The sequence below is a fragment of the Lissotriton helveticus genome, chromosome 6 (genome assembly GCF_964261635.1).
Source record: "Lissotriton helveticus chromosome 6, aLisHel1.1, whole genome shotgun sequence".
Taxonomy (NCBI): domain Eukaryota; kingdom Metazoa; phylum Chordata; class Amphibia; order Caudata; family Salamandridae; genus Lissotriton; species Lissotriton helveticus.
The window spans coordinates 1,841,845,460-1,841,869,523 of NC_136067.1; the positions used below are offsets into that span (position 1 = coordinate 1,841,845,460).

The 24,064-nt window shown below is 47.5% G+C and overlaps 1 protein-coding gene across 2 annotated transcripts in view; it reads left to right on the plus strand.

Moving 5' to 3' along the window:
- RPS6KC1 (ribosomal protein S6 kinase C1) overlaps window positions 1-24,064 on the plus strand; it is a 479,581-nt gene that overhangs the window by 23,959 nt on the left and 431,558 nt on the right. For both annotated transcript variants that reach the window (XM_078649767.1, XM_078649766.1), the window contains exon 2: window positions 12,225-12,260. In XM_078649767.1, the coding sequence (XP_078505893.1) occupies window positions 12,225-12,260 (36 nt within the window). The remainder of the gene's footprint in view (window positions 1-12,224; window positions 12,261-24,064) is intronic.

Genomic DNA, 24,064 nt, shown 5'->3' on the forward strand with positions numbered 1-24,064 from the left:
TCGCTCGTCGGCGCACTTCCCTGACCCTGCAAGCATCCCCCATGCACCCTGGCTGCCCCCGCTCTCACATGCACAAGTCATGAACCCTCCCCTTCCGCATGACTCTGTCTCTGGGAATCACACCCCGCGCCTGACCAACACCTCCTCTCCTTCCATGAATACCCCTCTTTTGATAAACCCTTCCTCTACGCTCGATTGTCCACACCGATCCTTCCTTTCATGAATATCTCTCCTTTGATGACCCCTTCCTCTGAGCCCGATTGTCTGCACGGACCGCTGGTCATCCCTTAGCCTGAGGATACAGTTTATTGCCCACTACTGTATGCACTCGCCCCTCTTCAAAGGAGCTACTATTGATCATGACCTCCCCACCCCCTGAGATTCGATCAGGCGCACACATTCCAAAGGAATCGGCGGAACACTCAGCTGCGTGATAGCCCCCTCCTATTGTATGGGGGGTGAGGACCTCTACTGTAGCCACGTGTTGGAATGAGCCGGAACTGGGGGGTACCGGGGATGTCTTTTTCCTTACTTCACAATGTCTTTATTGTAATAAAGAGCGGTCACATGTCGTAAACCAGTGTATAAAAGGCCAGGCCTCAGAGAGACTGTTAGAGAGCACCTCGAGACGATACCTTGTTGTCCGATCTGATGTGTTCTGCTCCGTCGGAATAAAACTTGTTTCCTGTCTCCAGCGCCTGCCTCTTTATTTGATAAACTTCGTATGGTATTAGAGGAGTTTAACGCTGGGCAAAATTACTTAAGAAACATCGACTAAATCGCCTGACCATTTTTCTGATTTTCCTCAATTGGCGTCCCAAGCGTGGGGCTCATCAGCGACACATGGTTCCAGTGGGAGAGGTCCCGACGACAGAGTGAACGACTGCAACGATCGGGAGAGCTCCTGTCCGATAGACCCTCGTCTGACAGCCGATCATCCGAACTTCACTGGTTCCGAGCAGACCTCTCCCGAGTGATCTACGGTCCTGACTGGGAACCATCAGGAGTGCCGCGGTAGCAACAGAGAGTAGAGGACGATCGGGCGCTGGAAGCGGAAGACGAGAAACTGTCCATGCGGTCCGGGTAAGGTCGTGACACACGACGAATTGCGAATTGATTCATTGTTTGATTTATTGAAATACTAGTATTTGCTTTGTCGCTCTTTGAGATATTCACTGCCTGCAAACAGGGAGGAATAGGAATATTCTATCTCCCTTTGCGGATAGCGAAGGGTAGGTAACGCGGACTTTTGTCCCCCATTGTAATCTGCCGTACCTATTTTTCTCCCCACTGATTGATTGTCCGAACATAGATTGTTTGGAGTATAGTTCTTTTGAGGTTCTCTGCTTGCAAATAACGTAGAATAGCAATATTCTGTCTAGTCTTTGCAAATAGTGAAAGATAGGTAGTGCGGACCTTTGTCCCCCGTTGTAATCTGTCATGCCTGTCTTCTCCCCACTGATTGGTAGTTGGTACAACCCGGACCGCTTATTAGAGATGAACCATCCAGCTCCATTGGAAGGCACCCCTAATAAGGACATGTTCACTAAGCAAGGACTAGTCGCTATAGCTTATAGTAAGTTATGGCATAAATATACAAAAAAGGACCCCGAAAGTCAGTGGCCACTGATGGGCTCCTTTGATGATCATAAAATAAAAACGTTAGAAGCAGCTGTTAGAACAAATAAGGCAACGCCCACCATGCTCGATAGTATCGGCATTTGGCGCAAAGAAGCAGAGCAACGAAGGAAAAGAGAAGAAGCAAAAATAGGGAAAGAGTTACGAAAGGCAGCCCACCTGGCCGCTAAGGAACTAGATGAAGAAATAAGAAGGAGAGAGGAAGTTAGACAAACGCAAGAATCAGGGTTAGCAGGCCAATGCCCTGTTAGGACCCCCTCTACGCTCTACCCGGAGATGCCCTCCAAACAACGGGCAAACGACGAGTTACTGCTAGGTCCTCCGATTATCTACATGCCCCCTCCTTATGCCCCCTGCCAGCCTCTAGCACAGCACCTACCAGTTCTGAGTGCGGGCGAGGGTGACCCTAGCGCTAGTGCCCCGGCTCTTACGGCCTTCGCACCGGCCACATTGGTAACAACATCAGATGAACTCGAGACTAGCAAGCAGCCAACAGCCAGACCAAATAGGTTGAGCAAAGACGAGCGGGATGGGATTGACAAGATAGCAAAGACACTGGTAGAACGGAAGGAGAGCGAAGAATATACGATGGATATGCACAATTCACATGCCGGTAGCCACAGACGGCATTTCATTTTACGGTTCAGCTACCACACCCTGAACGCATATGAGGATAGGTATCAAAATAAGGGTCCTGCTAAACTGACAGCTCTATATAGAAAGGTCGATGTTGGAGATGGGACTGAGCGCGATGTGACGGACCTCTTCATGCAAACGCTTGAAGTCTTCCGCCACCTCACGGAACAGAAACCGGAGGTTAAGATCACAGTCCCTGAAACAGCTGAGTCCCCATTAGAAGTAGCCAACACTATGATGCCTATCAGAGAAGCCGCCCCCTACTGGGTTCCCCCAAGAGGTCAGGGAACAAACGACGATATCAACCACGCAGATGCAAAAGGGAGGGTTGTGTACAATTGGGTTTACCAACCATGGGATCGACAAGATATTTTAACCTTTAGGCAAACCCTGCCTGATTTAAGGAAGAACCCGACAGCATTTTACACCGAATTAGGCACAGCCTTGGGCTCAACGATAATGACTCTAGCAGACATTGATTTGTTTTTCGGGTTATGTCTGCCGGCTGACGTGTGGAAGCAAATCCGGAAAGCCGATCACACAGATCTGTTCGGACATACCTGGAATCAACTCAGTGAGCTAGATAGACGACGAGAGCCCGGAAGGAAACCGATAAAAGACATACTGGAACTTCCGGACAAAATAGTTCAGAAGCTAAAAACCTTGATCCCAGAGAAAAAGGTAGATTGGTCAATAGTCACGGCTTGCCGTCAGAAACCCCAGGAAGACGTATCCGAATACTTCTCCCGATTTGAAACGGTGTTCTCCGACTACAGTGGCCAAGACATGACCACCGCAACCGGACAACACCTATTTGTGCAAAACTACGTAAAGGGTCTGTCACGAGAGGTTTCCCAAAAGTTACAAACGAGCGAGAGTAGTTGGGGGGCCTCCAAACCCGCCGCTATCCTCCAAATGGCTCAGTACTACGAACACCAAAAGAATGAGAATGATAGGGCAACCGAGAGAAAGAAGAAAGATTTGAAAGAAAGGGTGATGATAGCCCAGATACAAGGGGTGGCAGTCGGGAAAGAACTACACAGGGGGAGCTACCAATCAATCGCCCCTAGAAATCCACCCCCAAAGGACCGCACACCCACTCCCTACTCTGGAAGTAGGGACATAGAAGATAATCAGTGTGCATTTTGCAAAGGATTCGGGCATTGGAAGTCTCAATGTCCGGTTCTTCTGGAACTAATTAAAAATAAAGAAACGAGGGACATGACGAATGGCCCCAGGACTAGAGGGCAGGGGCGGGGGTACACAAACGACAGCGACAGACCAGGAAGATCGTACACATTTGACCGTCCCCGACAGAACCAGTACCAACTATCTGACAGTGAGAACACTCCCGACTTCGCATAGGACTGCCAGGGGCAAGGGAGGGATCCAGTCGAGCTCTGTGTTGACCAGCAAGGTCCTTACGTCACCGCTAAGGTCCTGGGTACAAAGTCTCCATTCTTGGTAGACACTGGAGCGACACGTAGTGTATTATCAAAGCGACTGATTCCAAGGGCACCCTTGTCTGGCTCACACATTACATCGATAGGTTTCGATGGAACACCCTCCACTAATCCCCTGTCTGTACCTATCTCCTTTGACCTAGGAAACAACCCCACTGACATAACATTTCTGCTCTCCTCCAACTCCCCTGACGCCATTATGGGTATTGATTTACTAAAACATTTCCGAGCTACTATTAGGTGTTCCCCAAATGGAGTCCGAGTCATCCTGTACGACAACCCGATCATGTCCAGATCCCGCCCCGCACGACATATGTACTCTATAACTGATGCTGACCTATCCTTGCTCGACACCCTACCCCTGTACCTATGGGCCAGAAACGACTCGGATGTAGGACGAATGATGATCGACCCTGTGCACATAACTGTTCGACCAGACGCAATGCTCCTGAAACTCCCACAGTACCGGATATCGCCCAAAGGCGAGAAGGCATTGGTAGCGATTATTCAGTCCCTGGTAGATGCAGGAGTGGTAGAGGAAGTGGTTAGTAATGTCTGCAACAGCCCTATCCTACCCATTGTTAAGAAGCAAGGTGAGGGAGATGAGAAAGCGTACCGCTTCATCATCGACCTGCGAGAAGTCAACAAAGTGGTGGTGCCACAGTACCCCGTAGTCTCAGACATCACCACCATTCTGACCCTCATCCCGTCCACTGCCACCACCTTCACCGTTATTGATCTCAAGAATGCATTTTTCTCTATCCCCATCCATCCAGACAGCCGTTATCTCTTCGGCTTCACCTTAAAAAACCGTTCGTACCGATTTTGTAGAGCTCCACAGGGCTACACTGAAAGTCCCAGCATTTACAGCCAGGCCCTCAAAAGACAGCTGGACGCCGTCCAGCTACCAGATGGAGTGGTGTTGATCCAATATGTCGATGATATCCTTTTGGCGGCCGACACCACTCCACTTGCAATCACGGCCACTATCCAACTCTTGCACTTTCTTGCGGAGAATGGCCACAAAGTCTCCAAAAAGAAACTGCAGTTCTGCCAGCCTCGAGTGACATACCTAGGCCATCTCTTGTCCAAAGAAGGGAGGAAACTTACGCCCGACCGAATCCAAACCATCCTAGACACCCCCATCCCAAAAACACAGAAGCAAGTCCGTTCATTGGTGGGCCTTATTATTATTATTATTATTATTATTATTATTATTATTATTAATGGAGTTTTGTTAAGCGCATTCTACCCGGAGGCCTCGTAGCGCTATATTGTTTGAATCAGGAGAGGTCACAGAGCCAGATTAGGTGAAGAGGAGCGTTTTCAGTTCCTTGCGGAACTTCAGTAGATTAGGCTCGCCACGAAGGGTGTCAGGCAGGGAGTTCCAGGCCTTGGCGGCATTCCAAGAGAAGGAGCGTCCCCCCCATCTTGCCCGTTTAGTTCTATTAACGGTAGCCAGGAAAGCTGAGCTGGATCTCAATACTTCTCCCGATTTGAAACGGTGTTCTCCGACTACAGTGGCCAAGACATGACCACCGCAACCGGACAACACCTATTTGTGCAAAACTACGTAAAGGGTCTGTCACGAGAGGTTTCCCAAAAGTTACAAACGAGCGAGAGTAGTTGGGGGGCCTCCAAACCCGCCGCTATCCTCCAAATGGCTCAGTACTACGAACACCAAAAGAATGAGAATGATAGGGCAACCGAGAGAAAGAAGAAAGATTTGAAAGAAAGGGTGATGATAGCCCAGATACAAGGGGTGGCAGTCGGGAAAGAACTACACAGGGGGAGCTACCAATCAATCGCCCCTAGAAATCCACCCCCAAAGGACCGCACACCCACTCCCTACTCTGGACGTAGGAACATAGAAGATAATCAGTGTGCATTTTGCAAAGGATTCGGGCATTGGAAGTCTCAATGTCCGGTTCTTCTGGAACTAATTAAAAATAAAGAAACGAGGGACATGACGAATGGCCCCAGGACTAGAGGGCAGGGGCGGGGGTACACAAACGACAGCGACAGACCAGGAAGATCGAACACATTTGACCGTCCCCGACAGAACCAGTACCAACTATCTGACAGTGAGAACACTCCCGACTTCGCATAGGACTGCCAGGGGCAAGGGAGGGATCCAGTCGAGCTCTGTGTTGACCCGCAAGGTCCTTACGTCACCGCTAAGGTCCTGGGTACAAAGTCTCCATTCTTGGTAGACCTCTTTTTGCCGACAATGGTTACCAAATTTCAGTCTCATTATAAAACCCCTACTTTCCCTGTTGGCCAAAGATGTTCCCTTCCCACTCCCTTGGACCCCCGAATGCCAAGCGTCCTTTAAGGAATTGTGGGATGCCCTTTGCTCGGCACCCATCCTAGGAACACCAGATTACTCCAAGCCCTTCTCCCTCTTCACTCACGAAAGGGAGGGATGCGCATTGTCTGTTCTAACTCAGCCCATTGGCTCCAAACAACGCCCTTGTGCCTACTTCTCTGCCACTCTTGACCCAGTCGCCAGAGCTTTACCTGCCTGCCTTCGAGCAGTAGCCGCCGCTGCTGTCTCTATCCGTCAGAGTGAGGGAATTGTACTTTCAAACTCTCTCACGGTGTTAGTACCCCACGCAGTTGACACCCTTTTGAACCAGACCAAGACTCAACACCTGACTAGTGCACGACTGACGGGGTACGAATTGACTCTACTTGCACCCCACATCACTCTGAAGAGATGCACGACTTTGAATCCTGCTACACTGTTGCCCTTGCCTAAAAATGACCCCGATGTGCCCCCTATACACGACTGTGTGACCCTCACGGACGAACAGACCAGGAGTAGAATTGACCTCCGAGACATTGCTTTTACAGACCCTGATGGAGAACTATCGGTAGACGGCTCTTGTATCAAACTCCCAGACGGCACCACTTCAGCTGCCTATGCGGTGACGACAGCCCGAACAGTAGTTGAAACAGCCCGCATCACGCAACGATCCGCACAGGCGGCAGAGCTAATTGCCCTCACACGAGCATGTATCATAGCAGCAGGAACCAAGGCGAACATTTACACGGACAGCCAGTATGCCTTCGGGGTGGTTCATCATTTTGGGCTCTTGTGGAGGGAAAGGGGATTCCTGACGTCCCACGGCACGCCCATCCTTCACGGAGATCTAGTCTCCGCCCTGATTGAAGCAGTTCTCCTCCCCAAACGATTAGCAGTGATCAAATGCCAGGCACACAGGAAGGTGACGGACTTAGTTGGACAGGGAAATGCACTGGCCGACATCACTGCCCGAACCACAGCTGAGAATAGGACGACGACACGCATGAATGTGACCAGGTCACAAGCAGAAAAATGGACTGACGCTAGGGAAACGATTAGGGACATCCAGTCGGCCAGCACACCTCACGAACTGACTGAGTGGGCACGGGTGGGTCTAAAGGACGATGAAGGCTGCTGGCGGATAAAAGACACAAACAAGTGGTTGCTGCCTGACTCATACTTGATTCCCATACTGACTATGGCACACTCCCCTGCACACATAGGTTCTGCCCCCATGATTGAACTCATTTCCAAAGTCTGGCACAACAACCAAAATCCCCGACTCAGCCAAACGCCTGGTCCAGCAGTGCCTTATCTGCCTACAACACAACCCCGGGAAAGGAACTGTGGTACCCCGGGGAGGGTTTGGGATCCCCGACCACCCCTTTGAGGTCCTCCAGATGGATTACATCCAGCTGGAGAGATGCCAAGGCTTGAAGTACGTATTAGTCATTGTATGTGCCTTCAGCAAATGGGTGGAAGCCTATCCAACCCGTGATAACACTGCCATGACTACTGCCAAAGTACTACTGAAAGAGTTTTTCCCTCGCTACGGCCTTTGTCGAATTTTATGGAGCGACAATGGCCCCCACTTCATAGCTGAAGTTATCCAACTAATCTTGAAGGGGCTGGGGGTAAAGCAGAGGTTTCATGCGGTCTTCCACCCCCAATCCGCTGGCCTAGTTGAGCGACACAATGCTACACTGAAACTGAAACTGTCAAAAATAGTGGCCACCACAGGACTTAAGTGGCCAGATGCCCTCCCACTGGCATTGCTATCGATGCGCTCCACTCCCACTAAGCACCACTTGACCCCCTACGAGGTTGTGTTTGGGCGACCAATGAACCTCTGGACTGCCCCCAAACCGACCTCCATTCACAATGTCCCCGACGTCCTGCTGTCAGATTATTTATACAAATTAACTAAAACGTTGTCTGTCATTCATCAACAGGTGCAGCAGGCCATCCCCGATGCTTCCAGGGGTCCCGGTCACGATATCCAACCGGGAGACTATGTTTTAGTCCGGAATTTTCAACGGGCAAAGAGTCTGGAACCCCGGTGGACGGGCCCCTGGCAAGTACTGATCACCACTCGGACGGCTCTTCGAGTAGAGGGGAAAAGGCACTGGCTGCACGCACACCACTGCAAGAAGGTCTCCTCGACCCTGGCCACGACAGAAAACGTCGACACCCAAGAAGAGCTCCTGAACAAAGACCGGCCATCACTGAACTGCTATCCTGATACCGAGGCACTTGAACTTGCAGAATTCTCTGATCCCACTGTGCCATCCCGGGAAGGGTATTTCCTGCGTCAAAAAGGAGGGAGCTTCGGCTAAGTAGACCACGGACTAAGTTAAAATCTCAGAACGGTGGCCTAAAACAACCAAGGGTTACCCGGAGAGAAGCTAAACAAAGTCTGTGGTTCTGCCCATTACCGAGCACCTTGAAGATGATGGAAGCGCCAGATAAGAAGATGATGGAAGCAACCGGAAATACCCACTACAGGAACCCAAAGGCTGACAATTTGCACAAATCAAAGACAATCGCCTTCTTCATTGTCTTCCTCCTTTGCCTCCTCCTCATGACTTCCTTCTGGATCTTGGAGGAAAGCACACCCGCTCATCAGATATTGCCGACCACTGCACAGCCAACCACCATGAAAGAGCACCACCTGATCTCCCTTTCGCCTCAGCTCCGAGAAAGGCGTAAGGAGTTCTGGAACAATTCCTTCGTGCAACTATTGCACCAAGACAACCTTGCTGCAAATGCCACGAACTGCTGGATCTGCGGGTTGCTCCCGCATGCCACTGGACACTCCATCCCCTTCATCCCTTCTCCTTTCTCAGTTCACGGCTCCTGCCTCGCCTGGTTGATCCTCTTGCAGGAAAGCCACAAGGACAACGCCGCTTCTGGTCAAACAGTGTCACACTTCTACTATGGGTTCTGGCTGAACAAAACAGGAAGGACGTCTGCCCCCTTTTGTCCTGTGACCTCAGGTTCCGCCTTCCATATGAACATCCCTGCCAAAGAACGAGTTGAAATGCAAGTGCTCCACAATCCAGCTAGACCCACCTTCTCCTACCTGCGGAAGCGAACGGCTGCCACTCTGACTGTGGCCCTGTCTGTCATCAATGTCACCGGTCTCGTGTGCCTCGAAGGCCAGGGAACACAGCTGGTGGGTCACAGTTCCTGCCACATCACCAGAACATTGGTCTCAGTTGATCCCCCCTCCTTTGTTGCTTCTCCGAATATGTACTTTGTTTGTGGCACCAAAGGTTACACTTGGCTCCCGAAAGGTTGGAGGGGTACGTGCTACATTGCCTTCATTCTTCCCCCCACGTATGTGGCCCCAGCCTACCATCACCGGCAAAAGCGCGCCGGAGACATTGGACAAGCCGACTCCACCGGAGCACAGTTCCTGGATGCGGTGAAGGGACTTGTTCCTCTGTGGGGCCCAATGGCAAATAGCCGCGCTATCCGACACCTGACTCAGGCAGTAGAAACAACCATTAACATCACGGCTGGCATCCTCGCTAACAACACGGCTGAGCTTCAGGCAGTCCGCCTGGTGGCTCTTCAAAACCGCCTTGTTCTAGATGTGGTTCTGGCCGACCGTGGAGGAGCATGCCGCATCATCGGCTCCAGCTGTTGCACCTACGTGCCAGATAACTCGCCTTCAGTCTACAAAGCAATCGAACACCTCCACAGACTATCCTCAGAGGTTCACCAGGAGCAAGAAGGATGGTCGCTTGGAAGCTGGTTTTGGGACACTTTAATTCAGATACTCTGTCCATCACCACCCCCACTTTTTGAATCGTTTTAGCCACCACAAGTGTGGCAGGGAATACTCAGATGTGAGTCCCTTGCTCACTGCACCATCAGGATTCAAGCAAGCCGGGCCGAAGACGGCTGCAATGCCAGAAACCGGTCCCCGGAAGCTTGTTTCCTTTCCAGTAAAGAATTGGCGTGGTAGTTTGGTCTGCCCTGTTCCCATGATGCACTGGGCCAGGGACAGACTAATTTGCATATAGCCAGGTTCTGAGCTGGGATGGTGCAGTGAGCTAAAAAGGGTGATGGATCAAGCCCTGATCTTTTGACTGGGTACGAGTGTTCTGTTTAATTCAGATACTCTGTCCATCACCACCCCCACTTTTTGGAAGGTTATCATTCAGGCATCTGTATTGTCTACACTTGATTATGCCTGTTTTTTATATCTGGGGTCCAATAAGACGGAGGTTTTGAGGCTTCAAAGGGCACAGAATGCGCCCGCAAGAACTGTTCTAGGTTTGCGTAGGTCTTGTTTGGTGTCCGAGGCCATTCGCCGTCTTCACTGGTTGCCTGTGGCCAGGCGTATTGAATTCAAAGCCTTATGTATCTCCTTTAAAGCCTTGAAACTGACCACCCCCTCTATTTTGGCTAATCTTCTCTTGCCATATGTCCCCTCACAACATCTCCGCTCACAGGGTCAGCACTTGGTGGTGGTCCCCAAGACACGAAGAGTTTGTGCTTGTGGCCGCTCTTTTCGTAGTAGAGGGTCCATCCTTTGGAACGCACTTCCTGCGCATATCCGTGGCCTTAGTAATTATTCTGAATTCAGGAAGGCCATCAAGACTCACCTTTTCCCTGCACCAAAGTCTTTGTCCTTTCCATCTGCTTGTGTCTGTCTTTTCTTGGTATCAGCGCCGGGACGCACCCTTTGCTAGAGCAGCTGTAGCGCTCTATAAGTCGCAATAACATAACATAACATAACATCATAGTCTGTCACCATCTTTCTTTCATGTCCCTTTGGTGCCCTAGAAAGCATCCCAAACAGATATAGCTACAATAGCATATTGAATGCCTTCTCTTCTTTCAGCAATCGTCCTTTTGTGTTAGGTCCCTTATGGCCCATTGTGCCTCCCTTTTTACCAACATGATGCACTTCATGCGACTGCTTCCCTTCCAGTATGATGATTGTGAATTTTGTGTGCGGAGTCTAAGTGACACAATTAGCATGTCTTGGGAATTGATAACTCATTACATTGTTTTATGTCCTCCAGAGAAATGTGTTGTTTGCATTTCTCAGTTCATGTGTACTTTTTCCAGCAATAGAACATCTAGTAAACTCTGTACTATATCATGTTATGCCATTCATCAGGGGCATTAGGGTTGTGATTTTGTATTGCTTTTAGAATAAAGGCTATTATATCTGTATGATCACAGTTACAATTCCAGGAAGCACCTCTGAGGAAATCAGGAGGACATCTTAGTCTCATCTGACTCTAGCATAACTTCGATAGCTTAGTTGTGCCTTACTTAAAAAAATGTGTGGTGAAAAAAGATCATTCTTTTTTTTTTAAATCACAAATTGTATGTGTGTTAAAATGAATATACTGATATTGTGATAACATTTATGATTTCAATAGAACACTAAGGCCCTAAGCTAAAGCAGTCCCATGGTGTATGTAAATTTATTGTTTCCCAGCCTGGGGATTACCACTTGGTGATAAAGTGTAATTCTCACCGTGGTGGGTAATAGATCGTTTCCACCGTAGAGACCTTGATACGTGTGATTGGTTATTGGCTGTCTGCACATAATATTGTTGGTGCCTTCTTAAGGAGGTTTCTGTATTGAATGCTAACAGAATCTCCCGGTTTTTAGGTGACAATTAGGGACATGTAGGGTTCTCAAAACTTCTCCTGAAGAACGTTCTATCTGAGTGTCCTTATAAATACAAATTGTTGGGCTCGCAACTCCTTTCCTTTCAGTTTATCCAAAAAGTTTATGGCGGAGTCACAAACTCTAGAAGCGAAGAGTCCAAAACAGAGAATGCATTGGCTCGTACCAAACATCAGTGTTTTGGGTGACTTATTTTGGTGTAAATGTCTTAAAATGTTAAGTTTAGGATGTTTCCAAGTTGCTGAAATATCTGACATCTTTAATGGCATTTACACAGTTGTGGCAGTAAAACTGATTCCAAATGTTGCAGTTAATTCATTAAATTTACAGGTTGGATTTTCTCTGTTTCTATATCTCCTGCAGTTGATCTGTGTGCCTCTTTTTCGTCATTCTAATCAGAAGTGCTTCTTCTATGTGTCAGAAAAGTAAACACTTATAAAAACATGTTCTATTTGTGCTCTCCCGTCTCTTTGCTGTTTTTAGTTTGTATCTGTTAACTACTTTTCTTTTCTTTTTTCAGATTGTTTCAAGACGAAATCCGGATGACGTCCAAGAGGTAGCCTGTTTTAAAAGTTGATGTTGTGGTTGGCAGTGTCCAAATATGTAGTTAATCCATCCCCCTGAAATTTGATGGGCCTAGTGGATAACAGCCTTATTTCTAAATCGAAATCCTTTGTTCATGCTTATACAAAAGAAATGTAGTTATGCTGTGCTGGAAATACTTTCCTTTTTGCAGTCAATTACTTTTAACTTTGTCTCTTTGCAGTAGTTTAGAGATAGGACATGCTTTGACTATTCACAATCGTGGCCAGGCCATTTATCTCATTGCCTGTGTCAGTACTATGGAGATTACATAAACATTTTGGTGTGTCTTGGAGTACTCCTTTATGTTGAAAGTTAGAAGTGTTAATCAAGCAAACGCAAAGGTTAAACAGGTAGTCCTTTACTGAAAAATAAATTCTAATCTAGTCCTACCCCAGACCTTCCAGACCATTATTGAGGCATTCTTCTATGACTTACATAGGCTACCTTAATTACCTCATGTATGGTTTATCTTTCTTGGAAAACTCTGAACAAGAGAAATGTCTCCAATGTCAACATAATTCTAATACTCTAAGCACTTTTTATGGGGGTCCTTTAACTTGTGTTTTTCCGAATGAAACCTTTTTTGAGTAACAGACTTTAAAGGTGGTCTAAATTAAATTACAAAGGCTACACAATAGTATTCTCAGTTACTCTAGTCATTTACTTTCAATTTCATTACTGTTTCTTCCGATATAAATTGGAGTTATGCTTTGTCTGCCTTGAATGCAAATCCATGAGAAATGGAAAAATTCAGTTTTAGACTATTATTTTTGTCTCTTAAATTTGGGTGGTTGTGCCAACAGACCTTTCTGTTTTCAGTCTGGATTGGGTGATCTGTTGTCAGTTCAGTAGGAGGAGTGAAGTGTGTCACAGTCCCATCTAGGTTGTTATGATGCATGTTGTGCGCATGAGAGTATGGTATATTTGTACTGGTTGTATCAGAGTGTTTCTAGGGTGTGTATTGGTGTGGTGCTTGACAGTGCTGTTTATTTGGTAGCTCATTTTCAACTATGTGGCCATGATGCTGTGTTTTGCACCAAAAGGACTAAGCGTAAACGTACCGTGTGCATATAACTGTCAGAGCATATTTGGGGAGCCATAGCTACTAGGCCTCAACCGTGGGGCTTGAGGTTTTTTGCCACTGGTATCGGGGGTTGATGTTACTATGGCTCTGAACTACTGGGCCAAGTACACCATTTCCACACTTCACTCAGAGTAGCAAGGGTGAGCACTCCAGGTGTCTAAGGGAGATTGTGTGCGGTGCAAGAGCTCAGAACTTAGCAGTCAAACAACTGACTTAATGTTTGGTTGTCCAAAGCGGTGCTTGGTTTGTGAAATAGAAAGTGCTTTATTATCACAATAAAACATAATATAAGAATTCAATGGGGCTCAGTTGCATTTGTTAGTCAATGCCAAGAAGCCCTTCTGGGTGAACATGTGCTCTACAAGTCACAAATGTAAACACATGACCAAATTAAAAGACCCTGGCTTCGACAACGATTGCAGCTTCTTCTCCAGATTCGCTGAGGGGGATAGGGGGGCTGTAGCAGCAAACCGTAGGGCATTGCAGGGGTGCCTGACAGTACTGGATGTCTTCTTGGCACCAGTTTGATGCTCGGTCCTTTGTGGGGGCCGTAATGGGACACTGAGAAACTCCTGATGACACAGGTTAAGCTCCAGCTTTTCTATCAAGAACAGTCAGCAAATTCTAAGTGCTCCTTACACGAAGAACACAGCTGGCTTCTCCCCCTCGACGGTCTCTCCATCTGCAGGCGAGGCACTCTCCACCCCTCTTTGAGCTAGCAGGCAGGCTCCTGGGTGCTAGGCAAACCTTCATCTTCTCCAACAAGATGTGCAGACTTCAAATAATGTCCTCATCTCTGGGAGACTGACTTACATATTGTTGCCCTGGTCACACAGCAACTCTTTGAGTACTCCATGTGGTTCTGCATTCCCTGGTGAAGAAGATCTTGAAACTGTGATCAAGTGGTATGGGTTGGCTCTCACGTTTTTTTGATAACCAAGTTTATTTAGTTTATTAAGCAGCACCATCCAACATTACCGGCAGAAAAAGCTGAGCATTCAGAGTCCTAACAGTACATAAAACGATCCATCAAAAATCAATCTGTTCATGAGGACAAATAATAATAGGACCATCACTTCCCCCACACTTTATTGTATTTCTGGGGGCATCCATCTGGCTCATAGATCGGCTTTTCCTGCTGTGCACAGTAATCGACTCATGTTCGCCACAGCTGCAGTGAGGGAGGCGAAGGCTGCTTCCATAGTTGTGCCACATCTCTCTTGGCTCATAAACAGGCCACCCCCACAAGAAGCCTCTCGGACTGTAGATCTCTCATTTCCTCCACAAGTCCCAGTAATGCAGCCCAGGGAGACAAATGGGTCCCACGTTTATGCACATTTTCCAGACGGGAGATGTGGATCCACTGTCTATGTCTATCTTTGGTTCTGTAAACGGTTTGGGTTGGTTCCATTTCAGATGTCATTTTCTGGCTGTTCCTTAGACACAGTCTTTGTGCAAGATTACGACATTCACCGCAGGTAGCAATGGTTCTGGCTGCAAGCAGGAGTTCCCAACAAAAGGACCCAGTGTAGTGTGAAATCTCTGCACCTGGCTTCATCCTCCCTGACTCAAGTGTGTGAATATCCACCCAATGCAGACAATATACTCACTTTCAGGGGAAGCTGTAACCCTCCTCTTTCTTGTGCCATAATATCGCTGGGGCATCCAAAAATGTCCACACTGGTCCCAGTACTCAGACTCATGCCACACACAGAGTCCTTCTGCCATGCATGTGCTGCACACTCATTACACATACACGCACTCAATGCGCAACCAGAATGTGAGCGCAAGTTTCTGGGGTTTACATAATAGGGGAACTTTACGCTAGAGGGGTAGACTGCACTCTCTGAAACAGAGATGAGGATCTGGTTACACTGAAGGTTCACAATATCTGGTACACTGCCACCACCACTTTATGATCAACTCAGTGCACTTACAATGGTCTAATATCCAACATGAAGACACACTGGGTGCACCCATCGAAGCCACAGAGCAGGGTTTGGACCTCTGATTACCAGGTACAGGTCAAGGCCTCTGAAAACATTTTAGATTAGTGTGATGCCATGGCAGAATAAAAAGTAGGATATCAGTTTCATAATCAGTCAGGCTATCAGTGCAGGAGTACTCGTTCAATTGCCATGCAAGGGCCATTCCTATCTGAATAATATGCATTTAAAAGTGCCACCCGAATGATGATGTGTCATGTTTTGAGAGGAGAGTGTTACTTGATATCTAATAAAACCCAGATAATGGTGTATTTAAAGTGTGTTATGTGTTTGTGGTAATATCCTGAATGTGAGGATGTTTAGTGTGTTTTTACCAAATTAGTATTTTAACTTCTTAAAGTAATAGCTATATGAGATGTGTGGGCAGAACTAATCGAAAAAGAAGTAATAAAACAATTGCAGCTGTATTGATTGTGAGCTGGTCTGTGGCTAGGGTCAATTACAATGAATTGTATTTTAAGCATTTATATAGCACTTCCTACCAATGATGAAGCTCTGAAGCACGTATGGGTGGGAGTTGTGCAGGTTGTTAGAGTGTTTATTTGCTGAGTTGTCTGTATGGGAGGTTATCTGGGTCATACGTGAGGTTTGCAGTTGTGCCCTAATTGTTTTTTTGACAAATTTGTGGATCCATTTAAGCATTAACCTCGAATATACTGAACACCTTTGAGAGCTTGGATTGGAAGTTATCCAGATGTTTAAGTTTGGTTGGTGGGGTATTGGTTTGTAGCTTGGCCCAAGTAGGACCCTTCATTTTGTTGTGAGGTTCACCTCAGAGCAGTACGGTGCAATATAATTTGGAAGTCATAGCTACGGTCTGAACAAGAGCAATATAAGCTTCAGAATTTCAACAAGAAATCCTGTGGGCATCCCACAGCTGCCCAGAATCAAGTTGCGAGATTGATGTCTATCGGCCAAGGTGGAGCAGCAGAGGTGCCACCCAGTGCGACATGGCTTCCAACATTAATATGCTTTTAACTTCTCTAACTAATGATAGAGAGTCGGTCAACCCAGGAAAGGATGTGACCAACTGACTGGCAGTCTGATATGAGTATGTGTGGGGTTCACCCATGAGTGACAGAGATGTAACCCAGTGTATGGTACAACCTTTGGGGAAACCCCAAGTGAGCTATGGTTTTTGCCGGGGGGCCCTGACAAGGACTGTGGGACCCAAGCCTCTGGAACAGCTGCTTCTCATCCACGAAATGTTGAGTCTGTGTGTCCATCAGAGGCTAAACTGACTCGCATGTAAGGCTGTCTCCTAGCTACCAGATTATTATGGAACTATGCTCTTAAGAAAGACTGTAGGGCTCAGCTGTTGGAGGTGTATCTGTGGGAGTGCAGGGCGGATATACAGACGTGGAGGCTGGATATACTTTCGAACAGAGGTAGTTTTATTATCAGTAGACACAGGTGCCAGTTTAACAAGGCTATCACGAGTCTCTTTCTCTGGATGGATATTCCCGCTCTCAAGGTGGCTAGTCGCAGTGGCCCGGCCGTTCCTCCCTCCTCAGGTTGGGGATGGATAGAGTGATCTTCGTAGTCGTCCGTGGTGTCACTTCCCCGGAGGCTCGCCCAAAAGAAAAATAGGAGCCTGTCAGGTCACGGTGTCATAGAATTATACCCATCACCTACACCCAGTAGTGCTCACGGGCTATGGACTGTGAGGTAAGGAAGGGGTTTCAATATGGCTAGTATGTAATGATAGACCTTGTCGGGGCCGGGTTGTCAAGACTTCATACTCCAGCACAGGGTTTAAAATATATATCAGGTAAGGCTATGCACAATTTCACCAGTACGTGTTCCCCCTGTTTCATGCACCACCGTCCTCCCTCCTACCGCTCCCCTTGGCAACACTTTCCCAAGTACGAATCACTTACATGGCCCCGCCGTAACTCTCCTGAGTCACGGCCGCTCTCCAGCGTCCTCCGTTGGAATCCACCACTCTTCCGTCCAGTGGTCGTCGGGCTCCTCTGTCTCCTGGTCACGCTGGCTGGTTTCTCTTCTCTCTTCCTTACTCGGTTCCTCGTCCCGTTCTTCTGTGTCCGCGTCCCGCTCTTCACTCCGCGTCCTCCGTTCCTCCTTCAAGCCGGTCAAGAACGCCTCTTCCTGTCCTGGCCTCCGTTTCATTGGTCCGTCTTGAGCATTTCCGGGGTCAGCTCCTCCTCCTTGTGCTACGGAGCCGCTCTGCAAGGAGAGAGGAAAGGTACGTTGTTGCTGCCTGATTCGCGTCTCTCCCGCTTCCTCCTGTGTCCGTCCCCTCTGCGCGAAGGATCCTGATTGTGGCAGTCCCAAGTATTGTGGTCTTCCGTGGCTCCCCTTCTCACAGTAGCCTACTGTGGCAGTCTCTAAGGGGACGGAGAGTCAGGGGCAGGTGGGCTGGACCTAAATCCTTCCTTGACATAACAGGTTCAAAAGGATTGAACTCCTACAATGTCTCTCCTATTTTCCACAATGCTTGGGCTTGTCTCTCTGGTAGGAGGACCTAGAAAGCTGTATAAGGGAATTTGATCTTATGAAGCAACAGCGGAGGCCATTCTCCAGGCACATCACATGTCCCAGAAGAGGTCATGCCCGAAAAGTTAGCCAAAACAAAAAAAGGACTACTATCAGTTGAAACCAGAAGCAAACACTAAAGGAATGTCAACATAAGGGCAGGTGATGGTGCCTAGTGTTCGTCTTTATACATTTCAATCATAAGAAGCTTTTCCCTCAAGGGCAATAGGAAATTTAGAGTGCCACTGTTTCTTGTTGCCTCTACGTCCTCGGATCAGCTGCAGAAAGAAAGAGGGGGAGGCATGAGACAAGACTATCCAAGTGGAGCACCAGTCAATACACATCACATTACAAGGAGGTAAGCCAGGCATCACATTACAGACGAAACAAAAGAAAAAGGAACATCTCTCTGCCTGCTTGAAAACCGGTATATACAAAAAAGTAATGCCAAAATTAGGGCAAGGAGTGCGGCTTGTTCTTATTTCACTGATATTAAGTAGTGCCTGCAATCCAAGCCCCTTGATAACCTTCGCATTCCTCTGTTCACCTCCAAATACAGATGTTTGTCAGGAACAATTTTCCTAATACTTGGTCAGGAACAACCAGCAATTGAAAAGGAGGGCTTGACGTCACAAAAACATTCAATACATCTTACTAGGTGTAAAACCTTAGAATTCATACTTTTCCACCAATACCTGTTAGACTCTGAAATATCACAACATGGCCCAAATCTCCTGCATAGACATGTTTTATTGCTGAAGCCACGTCTAGGGAAAGGACCTTCTTGTTTCTTAAGACGAATTTAGATTCCTGTAAGATGCATCTCGTACAGCTGAAAACACAAGTTGAAAACCCAGGTAAGTTACAAGTATTTTCTCGTTCACTGTATTCTATGATCTTTTGGCTTGCGCCACCCAATCTCAGAATTTCCACACCACTTTCACCAGCCTTATTTTTGTGAGTTTTATATATGTATCTCTATCTCAATGGAAGACAGAATGATATCAGATTTTCAGTACAAATGTATTTAAATGCATTCTCACATATTAGTCTGCTAATGTGCAGTGCACCATGTCTCTTGACCTGTAAGCACTAAAATATTTTAAAATTCTGTGTGGGCTAGTGGAGACCTAAATGTGTGTTACTGCAAGTGACACTGGAAGAACCCTGCATTCTATATATATTCCAGAGTTATTGTGTTAATCAACCATCCCAACCTTAAAAAGATACATTTTCAACAGTCCCACCAACCATAATGTGGAAATGGCATAGCTGGCATATAATCTGATGGTTTTTACTGCTGTCCTTGTGGGCTCAGATACCAATACTGGCCAAGCTGTGGAGCTCATACCCCTTGCTTGGTGCCAAGCAGGTGTTATCACTGTCGTTATGGGTTTATGAAGGATGCTAGCGTAGTCCAACCCTTGCCATGTGGTCAAAAATCTCAGTATTATGATCTTCTATTAAGTACCCAACAGCAAGGTCCCAGGAGAGACGCGAGACAGGAACTGAGAGCCAGTAACTGCTTAAAGTGTCAGGAGTCAACATACACACGCTAAACAAAAGTGCTACTACATCCCTACAAGAGAGTTGGAAGGTCTAGAGGGGATTTTGGAGAGAAATGGGTTTAAAAGAGAGCTGACCAGTTGGCCTGGAACTGGCCATGGGAGACACTGACATACCCTACCAACCTTCTGTCTCTCCAGAGAGAATTTAGAAATGCCTTTGGGGCGCTGCCAACTTTATGTTTGAAGTCATAAGTAAATAAGAAAGCTATTGACTAAACTTTGATATTTGTGAAAGTACACTCTTTGAAACATGCAGGTACTACTCTTTCCACCTTTTCTTTTTTTGAAGCTTTTGTGGTTACTTCAGCTCACTTCCGGATCCGAAGAAGGAGAACTCCCCTGTTCACCGGCGATAGCTTCCACATTATGAAAGTGTTTCATATGTAAACATGCATCATATTAACACTGTTTTTATGTTATGAAGTATTACACACAACATTTACATGCCCATTCCAGTTTGCCACAGTTTTAATACTCTTGATAGACATTTACGTTGTCTGAGAAATGTTGAACCCATTTAGAAAAATACTCGTTTAGACCTAAGAACTATCTTAATTGGTCCTTATTCCTGAGCACTAGCTTACTTAACACAGTTGCCCTAAGTTCCTTTTTAGGAACCACAGAACGTCTCTCAAGTATGTCACTCTCCTGACGTTTATTTGCCATTTCTTCTGTTTTATCCTTAAACAATAATCCCAGAATCTTTATAATGCACCATTCATTTTTCAGTATGAATTTCTTCAATTTCCCTTACAAGCCATCCTAGAAACCCAGAACATCAAATATCTCCATAAAGTGAGTGGGTGTTTGTTGAAATACAGCTGACACAAAAGTGGAGCCAAACTCAGTTACTCAACCTATATCCACACAGGGACGTAACAGTGATCAGGGGTAGCTGGCATATAGGGAGGGTTGTGGGTGGGGGGGGGGGACAAAAATAAAAAAAGACATTAAAAAATCATTCCACTTACCTTCTTCTTGGCGTGATGTCCTCCTCGTCGCTCAGGTCTTCTCTCCTGGCGGGCAGGCTGGCTCCAGGAAACTGCACAAACCTAATCCTTGTGCTGCTCTAAAGCTGCATGAGAGACGCACCAGGATTGGAGGGAGCTGCCTCTCTCACCGCTCCTGAGGATACTGGAGCCCTATGCTGTCTCTAACCCAGCTGTCTTAAGGAAGCTGGGTTAGAGAGGTTTGAACTGCACATGTCTGGCAGTCGCAAGAAGAGAGGCGGCCAAAAAGACATGCACACTTTAAACCTAAGTGCCCTGCCTATTGCTGCATTCTGCTGCTTTATTGGCAACAGCAGAAACCAGAAAGCCCCGCCCCCCCATCCTGACGTTCAGCTCGGGATGGGTGTTTGATTTTATTTTTCTATCTTTTGGGGCAATTATTTAGTGGGGCGATGCTTCTCCGCCTTAACGGAGGAGCCGTCCCTGACAGTAATGTCAAAGTGTGAGATGAACACATCTTTTTTATGACACGCAGATGAGAGCTCCAAAGTTAACAACTCTGCCTTTTTTAGAGATCGTCATGGCCACACCCGTTTCTTTGGAACGCTCAGCACAGCGGGGAATTAGCCCAACGTGTGAGCGTTGCGGCCGTTATGACGAGCTCGGCTCGTCATGAGCACACGGTCACCTTGGCTCTTTTTTTTTTTTTTTAAATCTTTTTATTGTTTTAAACAGACAAACAAGACATCAAGGTGGGCCAGCACAAGCAATCAATGTACAAATACACATCTGGAGATAGAACAGTGCAGTGCATAAATAATAGATCAACATTTTGGATTAATTTTCGAATCGTTCGTCATCATGGTCCGATCTCTCCACCAATAACCCACATTCAACCCTAGTTCAAGGCATGTAACAGTGCGCCATGCGTGGCCCCCCAATCGTCTAGAACAGTTCCCACCCCCCCACCCCTGCTGCCAAAACCATGAGGTAATTAAAGTGCGTGAGTAGTGTACTGTTCTGGTGTATAGTCCATGTACTAGTGTCTCTCCCTTCACATCGAAGACCCTGGTGCTTGCCCTGTCGTCGAGGATCCAGCCTCCTGTGAAGCCCCTTGAAATCATAGGAAACCATCTACTCCTGCCCCTGCACCTGTTCCTCCTCTATTGACATATCCGATTCCATATCTGTGTCGAGCAACCCAAGCTCTAACACCAGTGCCTCCCATGCCCGCGCCGCCTCCAGTGCCCTATCATTGTGGGATCTGTGTGCTTGCTGTAGGCGAACAGAGCTCTCGCTGCCAACCCACTTGAGGAACTCTGCCTTCCATTTTTTTTGAATTTACATGAATTTATATAGCGCACGTACACCAGGCGGTTTCATGGCGCTAGAGGATGCTTAACCCAGGGCTAGAGCGGAGGAGTTACTAAGGAGGGAAGGCGCGTGAAAAAATAAAAGTTTTAAGAGCCCTACGGAATTCAAGATAAGAGGGGATCGATCTAATGTAGAGGGGGAGAGAATTCCAGAAGGTAGGGGCTAGGACAGCGAATTTCAAACCCCCTGATTTGCTTTTTTTGAACCGGGGAACAGAAAGAAAGAATTTGGTAGAGGAACGAAGTTTTCTGGTGGGACAATAAGTGTTGATGGCGGATGAGATGAACGCTGGGGCAGTCCCCGCCATGGCCTGAAAGGTGGTGCAGCCCAGCTTAAAGAGGGCCCGTTCTTTAATTGGCAGCCAATGTAGAGATTTAAGTAGAGGGTGGTATGATGAAATCTGGGCAGCCCATAAATCAGGCGGGCAGCCTGATTTTGGACTAGCTGAAGGCGGCGAATGGCATAAGCGGGGGCGCCATTATACACTATATTCCCGTAGACCAGCCGGGAAAGGACCATTGCCATCAGGATCAGTTTTAGGGCGGGGAAGGAAAAAAAACTGGAGATTTTCCTTATGGTGAGTACGGCAAAAAAACAAGAAGAAACAACTGAGCTGATCTGAGAATGGGGAGAAGGGTGTTTGTTGAGTGAAATCCCAAGTGTTTTGACTGAAGAAGAGGGCGTGGGGGGAGTGCCCAGGGAGGAAGGCCAAAAGTTGTGAGACCAAGGACTGGGAGTGCTAGCAGTGACGACAAGTTCAGTCTTGTCCGGATTTAATTTAAGGTGATTGCAGTTCATCCAATCACTGATGAACAGCATGACAGATTGACAGTTGAGGATAGCAGCTGGGGGGTGTGAAAGATGAAAAATAAGTTGGAGGTCATCGGCATAGTTGTACACGTGACCTCCATTTGCTGAAGTGCAAAAATGAGTGGAAAGATATACAGATTAAATAATAAAGGAGAAAGAGAAGAGCCCTGAGGGACACCACACTGGACCGGCTGAGGGAGGGCAGAGAACTGGGCGAGATGAACGGCCTGGGTACGATCCCTTAAAAAGGAGCTAATCCAGGTCAGAGCCAGGCCCCCGATGCCCGCCGCCTTGACACGGGTGTGAAGGATGGAATTATCAATCGTGTCAAAGGCGGTGGAGAGATCTAAAAGTACTAGGGCCTGGGGGGTGTTGGTATCTAACCCATCTCTAAGCTCATCCATCACGGAGATGACAACCTTCTCGGTGGAGTGCCGGGGTCGAAAGCCAGCTTGACGGGAGGCAAGACCCCCGCTCTCCTCCACAAAGGCGCCAAGAACCTGGGTGACATGGGCCTCAAGGACTTTGGCCAGAAAAGGGAGAAGGGAAATGGGACGATAGTTGGAGGGAGAAGCGGGGTCAGCCCCAGGCTTTTTTTAAATGGGGATAATGGTAGCCGCTTTGTGAGGGACCGGTACGGTACCCTGTTCAAGAGAGTCATTCAAAAAAGTGAGGGGGGGGAAGATGGCAAGTAGTGAAAATCTTGCGAAGGACATGCGCCGGGGCGATGTCCGCAGGCGATCCAGATTTGACGCGGGTCAGTAGGGAGAAAAAAGTTTCTCTTGTCAGGAGGGGTAAGTGGGTCAAGCTGGACGTGGTAGGGGGAGGCTCACAAAAGGTAGGGGAGGGCGGCGGAATCTTGGCCTTGATGAGTGCAACTTTCTCAATAAAGAAGTCATTGAGAGAGTTGCACAAAAGTTGAGAGGGGGGAATTTTAGGGGAGGCCCTATCAGAAGAAGCCAACTCCCGAACTGTGGCAAATATTTATTTTGACTGGTTCTCTGCAACGAGGATTCTCCCTGAAAAGTAAGATCTCTTTGCGAGGAGAATGTCCCTTTTATATTCGTTGAGGGTAGAGGTGTAGCGTAGTTTGGAGAGAGGGCAATAAGCACGCCTCCAAGCTCGCTCTGCTTGACGCACTGCCAGCTTTTTTGCCTTAAGGGCGGGAGACAACCATTTATATGCATCATGGGCGCGCTTGACCGTGACGCGCTTCAGAGGGGCTACTTGATCGCAGGCCCTCAGAAGCCAGCTATTCAAGGCGTCCAGTTACCTAGATGACGCAAGGCTAACCAGGTCAGGGTCAGAAGCTGATAAAGAGGAGCAGAGGGCAGGAATGTCCACTCGGCTCCAATTTCTCGCCCAAGTGTGTTTGGAGAAGGGAGAACTAGTGTCAATTCTAAGATCCCAAAAAAAAGAAATCAAGAAATGGTCCAACCATGTACAAGGCTGGACAATAGGGGCAGAAACAAGGGTATTGAGGGTCC